The following is a 16,090-nucleotide window of genomic DNA, read 5'->3' as shown; positions in this document are numbered from 1 at the left end:
CATTTCCTGCCAGGCAAAGGCCAAATTCAGTCTGCTGCTTTGAATGAGGAAGGTTTGTAGCAGGGGGGAGGCAGCCAGGGGCCTGCCTGAGCCAGGGGAACAGAGACTGATGGAGAACATGAAGGGATCTGCTGTCCAAGCTGTGCCTTCCTCCTCGAGCAGAGCCCTGAGCGATGCTCCAGGGATGAAACACGGGGAGCACACAGCAGCTCTGCCTCGCACAGAGGAGACCTCTGCGATCCCTCTGACAGCTCCTGCTGGGCTCTGCACAGTCCCACGGAGCCTTCACAGCTCTGAGGACATGGGGCACCTTGCCCTGCTCTCGGCAAACAATGGGAGATCCCGGAGCAGGAGGAAGAGGAGGAGGAGAGGGAAGGAGGAGAAGGAGGAAGAAAAGGAGAAAGACAAGAAGGAAGAGGAGAAGGAGGAAAAGGAGAAGGAGGAAGAGAAGGAGAAGAAAGTGAAGAAGGAAGAGGAGGAGGAGGAAGAAGAAGAAAAGAAGAACGAAAAGGAGAAGGAGGAGGAAGAAGATGGGCAGGAGGAGGAGAAGGAAGAGAAGCAGAAGGAAAAGGAGGGGAAGGAAGAGGAAGAGCAGCAGGAGGAGAAGAAGGAGGAGAAAAGGGAAAGAGAAAAGGAAGAGGAGAAGAAGGAGGAGGAGGGAAAGGAGAAGAAGGAAGAGGAAAAAGGGGAGGAGGAGGAAAAGGAGAAGTAGGAAGAGAAGCAGCAGGAGGAGGAAAAGAAGGAAGAGGAAGAAGAGGAGTAGGAGGAGGAGAAGAAGGAGGAAAAGGAGAAGAAGGAAGAGCAGGAGCAGAAGGGCTGCACCAGACAATGCAGAATGAGCCAGGTTTGGGGAGGTCAGTTCAAACGAGGCCATCACATCTGGGATTTCCAAGGCCAGGGGAGGGATGGATGCAGGGCAAGGTCCAAAATCCCAGTGGGACACGTGCACAGGTCAAGAAACCCATGAATTCTCCATGCCAGGGAGAACCTCACCCCAGCAGCTCCTCAGTGACCCTGGGGAGCCCCAAGCTCTGCCAAACCCTACAAAAACACGTTTGTGCACCCACTGGGGTGTTAGGAAAGCCCTCAGGGAGGGCAGGGGTGCAGGCAGGTTTGTTACAGAGCATCCAGCCCTGATAAATCCACATTTAACTTTAACTGTGCTGTGAACCATGTGCTCTGCAGCATTTTTAATGATTTTTAATGATGATTTATCCTTTTTCACTGTTATTTTAGATTGTGTTGTGTCTGGAGGAGCTTCCAGGAGCAGCTGAGGATGGTGGAGTTGTTTCAAGGCAGGCAGCAACTCCTCTTGGGATGAAAATCAATAAATTGGTACCAGCACACAAAAATCCCAGCTCATTAATTATTATTATTATTATTAATTATCATAATTAATTTCATTAATTCCTAAGGGATTCACAGAGAGGGTGTGACCACAGTGAGATGGATCTCTTGTGCTGGTAGAAATTATATTTAATTGGAGTGAAGGAAATAGAATTAATTAATAGAATGAATGCAGTGGGAGAATCAGCTCTCTAGTCAAGGTGGGTGTTTTATTCCTCAAAGGAATAATTTCTTTAAAGGGCAAGTCAGGACCCACTAAAAAGTGCAGCACTGCTGGAGTCAGGGCATTTCAGGGTAAAACAAACTCCAACAGGAAGGCATGTGATGATAAATGTGTATGGGGGATCTTAAAGGATTGGCGAGAGCAAGAATGAAAAATAGAAATAAAAAAAAATCCAAAATGACAAATTATTCATTGTGAGTGACTGGGAAGTGGCTTGGGAGGCTGCCAGAGCCCCCTGATTTCCTTGCCAGCCCTGGGAAAAGCATCCAGGTAAAAGAAATGGCTCTCGAACAGCTTTTGCTTGGGAGCAGAATCTGTTTTTATTTCAACAGCAGTGACATTCCTTTTGTCACATCCAGGCTCTTTTGTTCCCTTAAATGCTGCAGCTTTGGGTGGAAGGAGTCTGGCAGCCACACCTGGAACTTGTTTTCCAAAAATAACATTTACTTTTGGCTAATTTAATACTTTGCAACTTCTCAGGAAGAGTTTTTCATTTGCTTTCTGAGGGACTGTGTAAATATGAATAAAAGTCAGCTGTTTCACGAGCAGGGAAGAAAATAAAATATATATATAAAAAAAAAATAAAAAAAAAGCTCCTTTGGCAAACACCCACATGGAAGTTTTTAAAAGCAGCCTCAAACTGCATCTGTAGGCTGCAGCTACTCCTCCAGCCCTGAGTGGCAAACAGCAATTCACCATTTTAAAGGCACTTTTTGGGGTTTTTATAAAAATTTGCAGCGGTGCTGTGCTGTCCCCAGGCATCCCTGTGCTGCCGGGTGTGAGCCTGGACACGAGGAGGGAATTCCAGAGGTAAGGTGGCAATTCCCTTCTGCATCTCTTTTATGGGAAACTTGCCAAGTTTTGATTTTCTGTGGCACAGTTTGGGGTCCCTGCAGCTGTTTGGGGCTGGGCACACTCAGGCCTGTAATCAGGGTTTGGCACAAGTACCGAGACCAGGACAGAAAGGAGCTTCAGCAGGTGAAAGCAAAGGAATTTTGCTGAAAAATGCCCCAAAGCACCTTGAATTCAGAGGATTTCCAACCTTCCTGGCCAGCAGAAGCTCTTGCCCTGCCTCAGATGAAATGAATCCACAAAGAACAACCTTTTATATCTTATTTTTCACAGAAACTTCAGGCCTTTCTTAAGCTGCTTTGCCTGGTTGTGACCAACCCTTTTTCTTGTTTAAAACCACAGAATTTCAAAATAAAGACCTTCAGGGATGCTGCTTGTGCCCTTTCCAGTCTCCCAGCCCATCCCATCCATAAATCCCTGCAGGCTGAGCATGCTGCAGCCTCCAAAGTAATTTAGCACAGGAGGAACCCACCCTGAGTCCAGGTGAGCTCGAGAATAAGGAACCTCTCACCCCTGGAGCTGTGGAGATGGCTCAGTACTGACCTTTACACTGGAGATTTTCACATGTAGATGACTTTTAGATTAAAAACCATGAATCACAAACTCTGACAACATTCAGATTCTTTTCTGTGCTGATTTCTGGGCCATTCATTGCAATTTTTTGGTTGCTGCTGCAGCTGGTTTTGTTCACTTTCAAGGGACATAAAAGTCACAGACTGTTGATTCCTTTGTCCTGTTGAATTATCTTAGGGACTAAATCAGGTTTTCATTGCTAATCCTTGCCACTGTAAATTCAGCACTAATTAATCACTAATTAGTGATTAATTAGCCCAATATTCAGTTAAAAATCTGCTGCTTCCATGGGGATTTCTGATCAATTTGTTTGCTGGAATATTCGTGGTGGCTGTAAGAGGCAGAAAGTCAGAGACTCTTTGTGCATGGGAATAAAAAGTAGAAAATTCTTCTCACGAGCAACATGGGAGCTGCAGAATGCTTTCAGCAGGATTTTTTGAAGTTTCTTTTTGATAATTTCAGAAGGAAGTGGAGTGGGGCAGTCAGTCCTGCTGGGCTGGGGAGGGTCTGGGTGAGTGAGCTCTGAGGAGTGCTGGCCAAGTAGAGCCAACTCTTCCTGCTCTCTGACAACCCCTAAACTTCTACCACAAATCCACAGCTCCCAGCTGCCCCTTTGTCAGTGTTTTTGGAAGCATTTTCCTTCTCAGTTTTTGCACAGCTGTGACCTCTGCCCCGAGCCTGCCCATGGGGTTTGAGGTGCTGCAGGTTTGGGACCTGGTGCTTCTTATCCCCTTCCATTTCCATCCCTCTGCTTCACTCCTCTTTCTGCTCTGTTAAAACCAGGAGATTTTGCCCACCAAACCCTGTGTGGAGCTGAGATCACAGCTGCTGTAACTCAGCCCAACCCAAGAGATTTTTTGGAGTTACACAGGGGCAGAGAAGGAGCCCCAGGGCAGGAGATCCTCCTGTTCCTGCCCCACTCCAGCTGCAGATCCATAAACTGGGTCTTGGCACCGGGCTTCAAAGCAGGAGCTGATTTCCTGCTTGTGTTTCACAGCCTGCAGACCCAGCTTATGGCAGCAATAAAAACAAACCTGAGGCTTTTAATTGTGACACAACAAAGCTGTGGCTGTGCCTGAGCCCAGATGGGGAGCGGCACGAGTCCACCACAACAGCCTGGGCAGGAGAGGGGCAGGAGCAGGAGCTGGGGCACTGGGAAGGACAAGCTGTGCTCTGCTGATGCCTGAGAGGCTCCCTGGAATGGAGGCTGGACTGGTACAGGAATAAAGCAGGGATTTATTCAAAAGCCTTCAAAGGTTACACCTTGGGCAGTGCAGGAGCCCGGCCGTGGCTCCACCCCACAGGGACTCCTGGCCACGAGTTCTCACTCTTGGATCAGTTCTGCTCCATTCCCACACTGGGTTCAGTGTCCCATTCCAGCCCCAGGTGCTGCAGTCCCACCCTCCCAGGCTGCTCTCCTCCATCCCCTGGTGTTGGCACTTTTTGGGCTGCAGCTGCAGCGGTGTCCTTGGTTCTGGGCTGGCAAAGGATTGTTCTGTGTGCCTGAGCTGTGAGGAGAGCTGCTGGCACTGGGTGTGGAGTGCAGAGTTCTGCACCAGTGCAGTGCAGAGTCTGGAAAAAAGCTAAAACTGAGGGCATCATCCCCTGCAGCAGGCTGGGAGTGACCAGCAGCAGCTGCCCCAAGGCAAAGCTGAGGGATTCCCACATTCACCAGCATTCCCACATTCACCAGCATTCCCACATTCACCAGCATTCCCACATTCACCAGCATTCCCAGTCTGCATGGACAGGAAACAAACCATTTATCTGACACAGACAGCACAGCTGGTGCCTTTCTGGGGCAGCACTTTCCACACCCTGGTGCTGATGTGAGGAGGAGAAAAGCTGGGAGGTGTTTTTAGGAAAGAAAATGTCTGTTCTGAGGAATTTGGTGACTTGTGAGCAAGGAGGGATCAGAGTCGGGTGGTGAGACAGGACTCAGCCCTCTCTTCTTGCCCTCAGCCATTAATTGACATCTCTTACTGTATTTTTGGTCTCCTGAGGGAGCCAGGCTCTCCGCTGGGATGTTTTCCTGTGCTGAGGTTTGAGTGCAGCTGGAGGCTCGGTCTGGACAGCAAAGCTGGCAGGAATTGCTGCAGGTGGAGCTCACGGTGCCCCTGTCCCAGGCAATAACCTGCAGGTTGCCAGCTGCCCTCTCCCCTCCCACAAACACAGCCTGGCAGGGCAGGGAGCTGCTGCAGATGTCTCTGCTGGGGGACAAAGTCACCCCGAGGAGTTTACTGCTGTAAATCTTTGATCCAGGAGGACACAACTGCCTGGCCGTGCCCTTTCCTGGGGAGCAGCCCTTGGACTCTGCTGCCTGCTGGGGCTATTTTGGTGCTCAAGGATGAAATTTAAGCTTTGCCATTGACAGAGTGAGCTGATGAGAGGCTGAGGAGGCTCAGAGGGCACGGCTGGGGGCTGTGAAGGCCAGGCTGGCACCCAGAAAAGGCTGTTTGACACGAGGAGTGGCTGCCACTGTCACCCCAGTGCCACCTGAGCCTGGCAGCCCTGGGGAGCACGAGCCCCTGAACTCAGCCTGTGCTTTGGGTGGGCAAGCCAGGGGCTTTCTTTAGCCTTTAAACAGCTTTTGAAGTGTAAAGACATTTCTTCTGTGCTCGGTGTTTCAAGCTGGACTCCATTTCATTTTTCAGGATGTGTCACGTCGGTTTTAATTTCTCTGTTTAAGCAAAGTGCTCCATTTTCCCCTGCTGGAAAGAGGCTGGATTAAATCAGCGCAGCAATCTGTCCCTGCTGACAGCTGAGGGACTCCTTATCAGCTCTGTCCTTCCTGGGCAGAGAAGGGACAGCACAGACAGGGCAGGCAAGAGGTGCTCTGGGGGGAAATAAATGGCTTTATTTTCCCCTATATTTCCTATATGGGGGAAATAAAGCCGTTTTTTCTGGGAGTGAACAAGGTGAATCACTTTGGTATTTCCTGTTCCTCAAGTGTTGTCATGGGCAGGATGTTCTCTTGGAGGGTTTTGGACTTCTCTGCAGTGATGAGCAAGAAATTGTCTTTGGATTGAGGTGACTCTCACTTCAAAAATAGCAGTTTAATGTGGGCTGGGGAGATCTGGTCCAGGTAACCTCTGCTAACAACTTCTTTTTCTCTGGTAATGATGGAGCTATGAGGAAAATCACCACCCCAAAAGTGAAATTGTAGGGAATCGAGCCACAGCTCTTTTTTTATTCAACCCCAGTTCAATTTAGCAGCTGTTCACTACAGAAAGTGAGGAGCCTCTGGAAATCATGGATTTAATGGTAAATGCAGTCTTTTTTCATGTTAGAGTGGTTCTGCTGGCCTCAATCAGGAATCCCCCCCTGGATGGGAGCTAAATGGCTCCCTGCACTTCCAAGAACTGCACGAGGTGGGGAGGACAGCAATTTCCAGGGAGTTTCTAAACATCTTCTGCTCTGTGTTACCCCATAAAAAACGTGTGGCTGCCAGAAAACTGCACTGAACTCAGCCCTCATCACTGCTCACCACACTGTGCTCCAGAAAGCTGGCACAGCATCTTTATAAAGAGGGTTTTTTATCTCACAGTTACAAAGAGAAGGACAAAGTCACTCCGTCATCCATTTTGCAGGAGAAATCAGAATTCATTTTAGGCTGATTTCTCACAGGGTGAAGCCACACCAGGTGTTTTGTCCTAGGGAAGAACTCCAGAGCAGGAGCACAGGAGAGTGGATTTTTGGGTTTTTCCTCCAGGTTCAGCTTGGAGGTCAGGTCTCAGGGACACAGAGGTGAATCTCTAGACCTCTCCCCCCTTTCTGTCCAAAACACAGCAGCAGTTTTGAATCAGCAGATTGCAGAGTGCCCAAAGGATCAGCTGAAGCTTTAAGCTGCAAACATGGGCCAGCCAAAATCTGCCCTTTTTGATAAAAATATCCTTTTGACTCCAGCAAATTTCCCTTGCAAAATGATGTCTAATACACCCATAGACCCTGAATTCCTCCTCGTGGCAAGCCCTGAGCCAGGTCTGCAGAGTGGGGGGCTCATTTGCATTGCAAAGCTGGCATCAGTGTCTGGGAAGGCTGAGGCACTTTTTTTCTGATTTTCCTTTGAAGCCAAGTAACCACAGTGGCATTATTTGCATCTGGGCTGGCATGAAGAGGCTGTGGTGGTGCCTTTATCCCTGGCTCCCTGGAGACAGCACAAGGGGTAATCAACAGCCTCAAGTGCTCCGAAACTGAGCCTATTTTTTCCACTGGATTAGCAGCAGCAAATGCACAAGCACATTATTAAGATGGTGCATTCATTTCTTTGGAGTCAGGATGGAATTTTGATAGAGTTAAAAACCCCATTAATATTTACATCACTTAGTGGTGCTGGAAGTAAGTACATTTATTTTAACTCAAGCTGCAAAGCATTTAGATCTTTGTAATTACAGCACTGCTATTAAGTATTCATAAGGCTGCACAATAGAGTGTCACAGGAAACCTGGTTTAATTTAGTGGTAAGTCAATGTTTTAGGTTTGTGTAAAAACAGAAACTAATTTACCAAGCCTTCTTGCTTGTGTTTTCCCACCTGGGCTTTGCAAACTTTCTTCAGCCTGGCTCTATTCAAGCTACTTCTTGTGCCTTTGCAAGTTGGGAAGTTGTGGGGAAGTCTTGCAGGTGTGCAGGTAGTTTGGAATGGGGGAGAGCTGGGAAGCTGCCTGATGGAAAAGGAGCTGGAGGTGCTGGTCCAAAGCAGCTGAGCAGGAGCTGGTGGCTGCCCAGGGGCCAAAACACCGAGGGCATCTGGCCTGGATCCTCCAGCGGGGGAAATCTGCATTTATGGAGATCCTGGAGCTAATCCCTGTGTTCCTCTCCCCCTGCAGGATGAGCTCTCTCCTATGGACGTTGAACTCCCAGCTGCCTGTGCCTGCTGCCTGTGATGGAAGAGCTGGATGTGAATGTGAGGTAGGAGGGGGACTGGGCTGGGCTGGGCACTGACCCTAAAATGCATCATCAGGGGAGCATCTCCTCTCTGCCTGCTGGTAAAACTCCCTGCTCATGCAGCAGGGCTTGGGCTTTCCTGGAGCTTCTCTGAGGCCCTGACATCACCCTGGTGTTTGGAGAAGTGTCCTAGACGAGTCAGGGATTTCTTTTCAGTGGAAAATGTTATGAATTTTGAAAAGGTTGCAGTGTGATGTTGGAGAGACATTCCTGGAAATTTTTGACAGTTCAGTTTGGAACTTGCATTCATCACAGCTCGAGGGAGGTGGCAGACCTCGTTTTCTCTAATTCCAGAGTAGAAAAATAAATGACCCACGAGTATTTCCTATTTATATTTTATTGGATTTTTTAATTTCATGCGACTCGGTGATTGTTATTGGTACATCTATTACAGGCAGTAGGTTAATGAGATCCTGTCAAGTGGTTTGCAATGAAAACCTCAGTTTGGTTACAGCAATCCAGAGGGGCCAAGCTCTGCCTGGCTTGGGCTCTTACCAGGGGAAGTCACAATTGTGCTGTGCCTTTGGGACTCTGAAAACCTGCCCAGGCTTTGGGTAAGGCTCCATCATTCCTGCTGAGCATTCCCAGGAATGAAGCAGAGCTTCTGGAGGTCTGACAGCCTCTGTTATGTCATGGGAGCTAAATCCATTCTCTTTTATTTTTGGAGCACAGGTGACCCTCATCTACACCAGTTCTGCATGGCATTTTTGCTCGGCATTTTTCTGCCTTTTTTTCCCTGCCGTTTTCCCTCTGCCTCTTCTCCTCACTTCCCTCTCTAGCTTTTTTTCCCCACCCCCTTTTTCCTCGACTTTTTTTTCTGCCTTTTTCCCCCCACTCCCTTTTTCCAACCCCTTTTTTCACCATCCTTTTCCCCCCACCTGATTTTTCCCACCTTTTTTCTTTAGCCTGCTTTTTCTCCTGCTTTTTTTCCCCATCCTTTTTTCCCATCCTTTCCCTCCCTGCCTTTTTTTCCCCCCACCTTTTTTCTCCTTTCTTTCCTTTTTCTTTCCTCTTTACCCATTGCAACGATTTGGGAAATGGCATTTAACTGAGAATCTGAGCTTTGCTCAAAGCTGGCACCTGATTTTCCTGGGCTGGCTGAAGTTTCCCTTGGAAAATCTCCTTCACGCTGATCGGGGAAGATGTGTGCTAATGTCTTTACAAACAATTCATGAATGGCTTTGAAGTGGCTTTTGATGCCTCCAGCAGCCTCAAGGGCAAGGTTGTTACAGACCCCGGACGGGTTTGACTCCTGAACTTTAGGGTCGTAGATAAAGGGTCAGCACAAAGCCTGTTGCAGAACCAGTGGGGAAGGGAAGAGGGCTACAGGCAGCCAGGAGTCCGGGACAAAAGGAATTTTGAGATTCCCCAGTGGAATATCTCCTTTTATTCTAACCAAGTTGCAGGACTCCTCTGTCTCCTTTATGGACCCTGGCTTTTCCCACACGTGGGAAATATTGATCCCACAGTTGTGTTCCAGGCAGATTTTGGGATATTGTCCTGAGTGCTTCACACTCAGTAAAGGGTTCTTGCTTCCTCAGGCTGTTACAGTCTGGATAAACAGGTGAAAAAAAAAAATCACCAACACTTTAATGCTGGTAAACAGCTTTTACAAAACCCTTTTAATTCCAGCTGCTGCTGAAGGCAGACTCCCTTGGCTAAGTCAACTTTGCAAAAACAAGGTATTATTTCAGTTTGCCACAGCAGTAATTGCTTTTTATTTTTAAGCCGAGCCCCCAAACCCGCTGAATTTTAGATTGATGTTAATTGCTTCCAAACTTGGCTTTATCAGCTTCAGTTTTCTCACTTTGCTGCTGAAGGTGTTTTTGTGGCTTGGAAAGTGCAGAGCCCTCCAGCAGTTCTGTGTGCAGCTCATTAATCTTATCTTGACTTTGAGGAATGAGCAGCAAGGTGAGGGAACAAGGAACCACAGCGCTTGGACTGGCTGGGTTTGTTCTGAAGCAAAGGCAAAATCCCATTTTTTAACCCAAAGCCGTGGTACAGAGGCACGGGGAGCACTGGGAATTGTGTGTTTGGGGAGTCCCAAATCCTGGAGATTGCTGTGCTGGCTCCTTCTCCCTGTGGAGCTCCTGCTGGGTTGGGCTCCTGGTGCTGTGCACAGGCAGGGAAGGTCCTTGATCTCCTCTCCCCATCCAAACCTGGGAGAAACAGGAGCAAGAGTGATGGAGGGAGATTCAGGGACCCAAAGGCCCATCCCTGGAGCTCCAGGATGTCCCAGAGGAGCTGGACCGTGCCCTCACCCCCTGCTCAGGACACGCCAGCCACTCCTGAGCTGGGCTGAGAGGTTGCCACCAAGCAGGCACCAAAACGACCCAAAGTGTAGGAAATGGAAGGAGCTGAGCGAAGTGTTTGTGTGCTCTGAGTGCCCTGGCAGTGGGGATTCATGGAAAGCAAACAGCTGAGGTTGCAATAAAATGTTTATTCTTGTGTACACAAGCCCTTTTCAAAACCTCTCCAGCTCCTACACTTGGAGCCATTAAATCATTGTTTATCTCAAGTCCTTTGATCACTCTTGTGTTTAGGTGAGAAATAGCAGGCTATAAAATGTCATTTAACAGGCCACAATCAGCCTGGAGCTCTCTTCCTCCTTCCCTTTCCAAGGGAAGATCAGCTCTAATCCTTCTGTGCTATCAGCAGCATCCAGCCAGAGAGGGATTTGCTCTTGTATTTCTGCAGAGGTAAATGAACTGATTGGGAAGATTTTCTGCCAAACTCTGTCTTCTCCACCTGGTCCTCCGGGCTGGGGAAGGGGCTGGAGCTCCCAGAGGGGCTGAGGGAGCTGGGAAGGGGCTGGAGAATCCCTGAGGGAGCTGGGAAGGGGCTCAGCCTGGAGCAAAGGAGGCTCAGGGGGCCCTTGTGGCTCTGCACAGCTCCTACCAGGAGGGGACAGCCGGGGGGTCTGGCTGTGCTCCAGGAACAGGGACAGGAGCAGAGGGAACGGCCTCAGGCTGGGCCAGGGCAGCTCAGGGTGGGCACAGCAGGAATTTCCCCATGGAAAGGGGGCTCAGGCACTGGAACTGCCCAGGGAGGGTTGGATCCCCATCCCTGGAGTGTCCCAGGAAGGGCTGGAGGTGGCACTCGGGCTCTGGGCTGGGGACAGGGTGGGGATGGGGCACAGCTGGCACTCAGTGCTCTGGGAGGGCTTTTCCCACCCCAGTGATTCCATGAAATCCTATGAACAGCCAGCTGAAAGAGGCTGTGGGGTGTGCCAGGTTTATCCTCGCTGTGCCTGGAGGTGCTGAGGTGGTTGGGTTTGGGAGGAATCCCCACACGGGGAGCACTCAAACACCAGGGCCATTCCTGAGCCTGCAGCCACAGAGCATCCCCCACCTGCCAGCAGCACCAGGGCAAAGCAGGAGGGCACAGGGAGCAAGGAATGATAAAAAGGCTCACTCTTGCATTTTGTGCTGCCAGCCAAGCATTTCCAGTGGCCAGCTTGGGGGAAAAGTTCTGTTTCCTAAAGGGTCCCTCCAGCCCAGGCGCTGCTCCATGGGGGAGTCATCAGCCTGGCTATTTTTCATATTGTTCAACTCTTTTCTCAGTTTCTAGGGAAACACTTTAAAGCACTATATTTATGGGAACATCTTTCCAAACACCTCCGCCAACACTTAATTAATGGAGTTTTTGAGCCTGGCTCCAGCTCCTGCAGATGAACAGTGTGCTCTGATGGCAGCTGTGCAGCACGGGAGACACAGGCTCTGCACAGAGCTGGCCAGTGCTCAGGGGCAGCTCCTGCTTGTGTTTGTGCCCATCACTCTGTGAGCCTTCATCTGCTTTTGTTAGAGCAGTCTGTGCACGTGGGAATTCCCTGGACCAAGAGCTGGGCCACTGAAATGAACTTTTTGATGTCTTGCATGGCATTTTTAGCATCAGTGTCTGTGCACAGAGTGCAGATCTGGAGAAGGCTGTGGAAGGATGTGAAAACCATCCTGAAAACTGGGATATCCTGGGGCAGGCTGGGCTCCAGGGCTCGGAATGGGCTGGACCTTGTTGCCAGCTTTTGCCCAGGGCAGCTGCAGTGCTTTCCACAGCACCTCTCCTGATTTCCAGGGCTGACCCTCAGCATTAGGCTGGCAAAATTCCACTTCTCCCCATGTTTGCAGTGCCCTCTTTGCCAGGGTGGCTGTTTCCAGGGATCAGGGACCTCTGCAGGTGATCACCGTCCTGCTGGAAGCCCCTGCCCTGCTTAGCCCCAATTAAACACAATTAACAAACGCTCCCAGAGCTTGCCAGGCTGGAGAAAGGTGCTGCTCCTGCCTCCTGGGTGGCACCAGCCCCACCTGAGCTGAGAGCCTGCCCTCCCCACCCTCCAAGCACCTGGGCCTCCTCTCCTGTTCATTTGGAGTGAGAAATGTGGCGAGGGCTTGGTGGGGAGCACTCAGAACATGCACTTAGCTGGGGATGGAGGAGGAGGTTCAGCTAAAACAAACCAAGGAATTTGAGTGTTCTGCTCTTGAGTCAAGGGCATTCCATGTCCTTGCCCAGAGAGGACACCTGTCTGCAGCCTCCACACCAGTGAGGGCCATAAAAATGAGCTGTGAACATTTCTGTTTCTGGCTGGCACCACTGGAATTATCTTTAACAAACTTTGTTTTATATAGGAAAGCTCAAAATGAGCTGGGAACTGTTTTTTTGGCGTGGCTTGGAGTCACACAGGGGGTCAGGGGGAGGTCTCAAATAAAATGTATTTTAGAAATCAATGTTTTATCCTGGCTGTGCCAAGTCTTCCATTAGCAGAGGTAACTGCAAGGAACTTTTTTGAGGTTTGAAACTGGGAAGCTCTCCAGGAAATATCAGAAGTTAGACAGCCAATAGCTGTATTTGTCTTTTGCTGTCCAAGGTGTAAACAGGCAGTGGGGAAAGGGCACAGCCTGGATATTTTAATACCCAGCCTCATTCCAGGACCCTTCCAGGGTCTTGAATAAATGCCTCTCATCTAACAATATTTCCCTGAGTGCAGATATTGTTTGAAAGGCAGAGCAGGACCTTCATGGTTTCTGATTTCAACATCTTGCAAGTCCTGGGCTTTGGGCAGAGACAGAAACAAAGGTTGGAGAAAGAGAAGTCAGAATGAGAATGACTGAGAACTGCCAGAGGGGTTTTGATCAAGTGGTAACAAATCTCTGGGCATAGGGCAGCACTTATTTCGGGGGGATTTTTACAGGAAAAGGTAAAAAGAGACAGGACATTAAATGCTTTGAGCCCAGGAGCAGCAGCACAACTCCTGAAGAGCTGTGGGCTCTGTGCACCCCAGTTCTGCACCTGGTCATTGCAGGAGGCAATAATTCTCAATTCTGGGAGAAATCTGGGCACTCAGAGTACGTTTGGTGTGAGCCTAAACCTTTCTTTTCCCACTCTGTGTCACGGGTCTGCACCCAGTCCCTCCCTGTTTCTGACCTCCTGAGGTAAAGCTCGAGTGGTGCATGTGTGTAATGGTGATGTCTGTGAGGGAAAATTATCCTGTACAGTAGCCAAATTGCAAACATTCCTGTGCAGAAATACACCCTGGGCTCTGCCCTCAGCACTTGGAGAATGTGGAAGGGAAATGAGTGACAATTATTGAGAATATTGGACATGAGGTGCTTCACTCCATCAGCTCTCCCGAGCACAGCTCTGTGCTGTTTGTTGGTGACCAAACCTTGTGGGTGACAGGAGAGAGGCAAAACCACCTAGAAAAGAGGGGATAATCACATTATGATTATGGAATATGCACCAAAAGTCAGGATTGCTGTTGTGCTGCTTTCATCACCCTCTGTTCCTCAGGAAGCTGCTGTTGGTTTGGCAGAGGCTGTGGGCTTGCTTTGGAGGAGCAGTTCTAATTGGGAACTGATCAAGGCATTTCTGATTAAACACGCGTTTGATCTTTGGTTTTATTCAGCATTTACAAAGAGAAATGATTGTTACAACATCTCTGCTGTGCTGTGTAGTGTGTCTAAATCCCTGCCTAAGTCAGAGATTTGGGTTTTTTCATTGTTGTGGAGTGTTGGGCAGCTGCATTAAAGCACTCTGGCTGTGCACAGAGCCCCAGCTCTCCCAGCAGAGCTGCTCCATCCCTCTGAGCATCCTGGTGCCTCCTCTGGGCTCTCTGGGCAGCTCCAGCTCCTCCCTGTGCTGCACATCCCAAAGAGTTGTGTTGGTGTGAGAACACGAGGGGAGTGTCCAGCACCCCAAGGGGACAGCTGGATTAAAGTCTGCAGATATATATAAATACATGATAAGGAAAAAAGATGAATCCAGGGTGCTGCAGAGCCCAGGTGGATGTGCCAGGGTGGGATTTGGTGGCACAAGGGCTCTCCTCTGGAAGTTGTTAGAGGATGCCAAACAAAGTGCTTGCAGCAGCTGCCTCTGCTCCGTGTAAATACTGTGATCTTAATCTCATGCTGATTTCATGAGTTAATTTTAGCTTACATTCCAGGTGACAGTCTAATGGGGTTTGAGGGCTGTGCTCACACGCATCAGCCCTGCAGCAGTATCTGCTCACTCGTGGGTGTGAATTATGTAATGTGGATCTGCTGCCTGGCATGGAGCAGAGCCAGGGCTCGCTGCTGCCCCGCAGGAGGGGCACACAGGGGGCTCTGCTGGGCCCCTCGTGCCCTGCAAGGAGAGCCCCAGGGCTCAGGCAGAGCCCCCCAGGCCTGGCTGTATCTCCTCCCTCATTCCCCAAGGGCAAAGTCCTGCCTGTTGGCTCAGGCCATGATAAATCAGCTCCTTGTCCTGGAGGAGTGCTCAGCCCCAGATCCAATTTCCACGGGCAAAGGCAGAATTGTGCTGCTGCCAGCTGGGGAGATGCAGGGAGCAGAGCTCAGGGGTGGCTGGGCTGGGCACTGGGAGCTCCCTGTGCCCTGTGAGAGCCTCACCTCCAGTCCTGGGGGCAGGTTGGGCACCACAGAGGGAAAAACATCTCTAAAGCTTGGGAGAGCCTCCCGAGAGGAACACGGGGATGGGAAGGGCATGGAGGGGCCATGGAGGAGCAGCTGAGGGGATGGGAGATAGAGACTGAGATGGGAAAAGGAGGCACTGTTTTAAACTAAGATAAAAGGAAGACTTAGATTAGGTGTTAGGAAGAAATTCTTGACTCATTCTAGTGAAAGGTGGCCCTGCCCGTGGCTGGGGGAGTGAAGCTGGATGCTCTTTGATATCCCTTCCAAGCCAAACCTTTCTGTGGTTCTGAGATTCTATGAAAATCCAGCAGCAGATCCCTGAGCCCTTCTCCAGGCAGAGCATTGGTGCCACAGCCACAACACTGAAAGGAGATCCAGGGCAGCATCCGAAATTCTTTCAGGGTCTGCAGCTCCAGACTCTGCCCTGGGACAGGGACAGCACCCAGGAAGGGCAGGGCTGTGCCAGGCAGGGGCAGGCTGGATTTTGGGAAAGGTTCTTCCCCAGAGGGTGCTGGCACTGCCCAGGCTCCCCAGGGAATGGGACGCTGCTCCAGGGATGCCAGGCTGGGATTTCGGGGTGTGCTGGGCTGGGTGATCCTGGGGGTCCCTTCCAGCTCAGGAGATTCCAGATTCAGGCCCGGAGGCTGAGCTGGAGCAGGGCTGGAGGTCCCCCGTGTGTGGCAGCCCCAGCAGGTCCCTGTCCCCAAAGTGGGGATGCTCCAGCACGGACTGCGCCAGCCCACACACGGCAATTTCTGCAGCATCCAAACAGCCTGTCTTCTGTGCTTCATCTTGACAGACAATTGGTTTTAATCAGCGTTATCAGCTGCTTAAAACACTTCATTCTCTGGAGCACTGCAGCTTTCAGCCTCCGGGAGAGCCGAGGTGCAGGGCTGCTGATGGTATCAGGAGTTTTGTTTCAAACCAGCACAAAAGGAGAAAACCTCATCCCTTCCTTCCCACCCCACTGCCACAATCTATTTGATTTTTTTTTTTTTTTTCCAAAAAACCACACAAATAAGCGAATCATATGACCGGGTTATTTTGATACGTGGAGTGCTGTTTATTCCCGGCTTGTCAATACTTTAATTAATTTCAGTCTGTTTCTAAAACAGAAGTGAAGGACAGAATTGACTGGGATCTGCTGGGAGCTGTCCTGCCATCTGCACGGGCTGAAGCGAAGCAGTGCAGCATTTAAAGGCATTAAAGGAAATTAAATGCTTCTGGATTGATGCTGACTTGTGGTTA

General features: G+C 49.9%; 1 protein-coding gene across 4 annotated transcripts in view; it reads left to right on the top strand.

Moving 5' to 3' along the window:
* Positions 1-16,090, top strand: part of HTR4 (5-hydroxytryptamine receptor 4) — a 67,474-nt gene that overhangs the window by 9,577 nt on the left and 41,807 nt on the right. For all 4 annotated transcript variants that reach the window (XR_010347289.1, XR_010347290.1, XM_064388059.1 and 1 more), the window contains exon 2: positions 7,823-7,904. Coding sequence is in view for 2 of the 4 variants with exons in the window: in XM_064388059.1 (XP_064244129.1) it covers positions 7,879-7,904 (26 nt within the window). In the remaining 2 variants the exon portion in view is untranslated. The remainder of the gene's footprint in view (positions 1-7,822; positions 7,905-16,090) is intronic.

This window comes from Passer domesticus, chromosome 13, assembly GCF_036417665.1.
Source record: "Passer domesticus isolate bPasDom1 chromosome 13, bPasDom1.hap1, whole genome shotgun sequence".
Classification (NCBI taxonomy): domain Eukaryota; kingdom Metazoa; phylum Chordata; class Aves; order Passeriformes; family Passeridae; genus Passer; species Passer domesticus.
The sequence above is the reverse complement of the archived record's forward strand: the minus strand, read 5'-3'. Positions and strand labels throughout refer to the sequence as shown.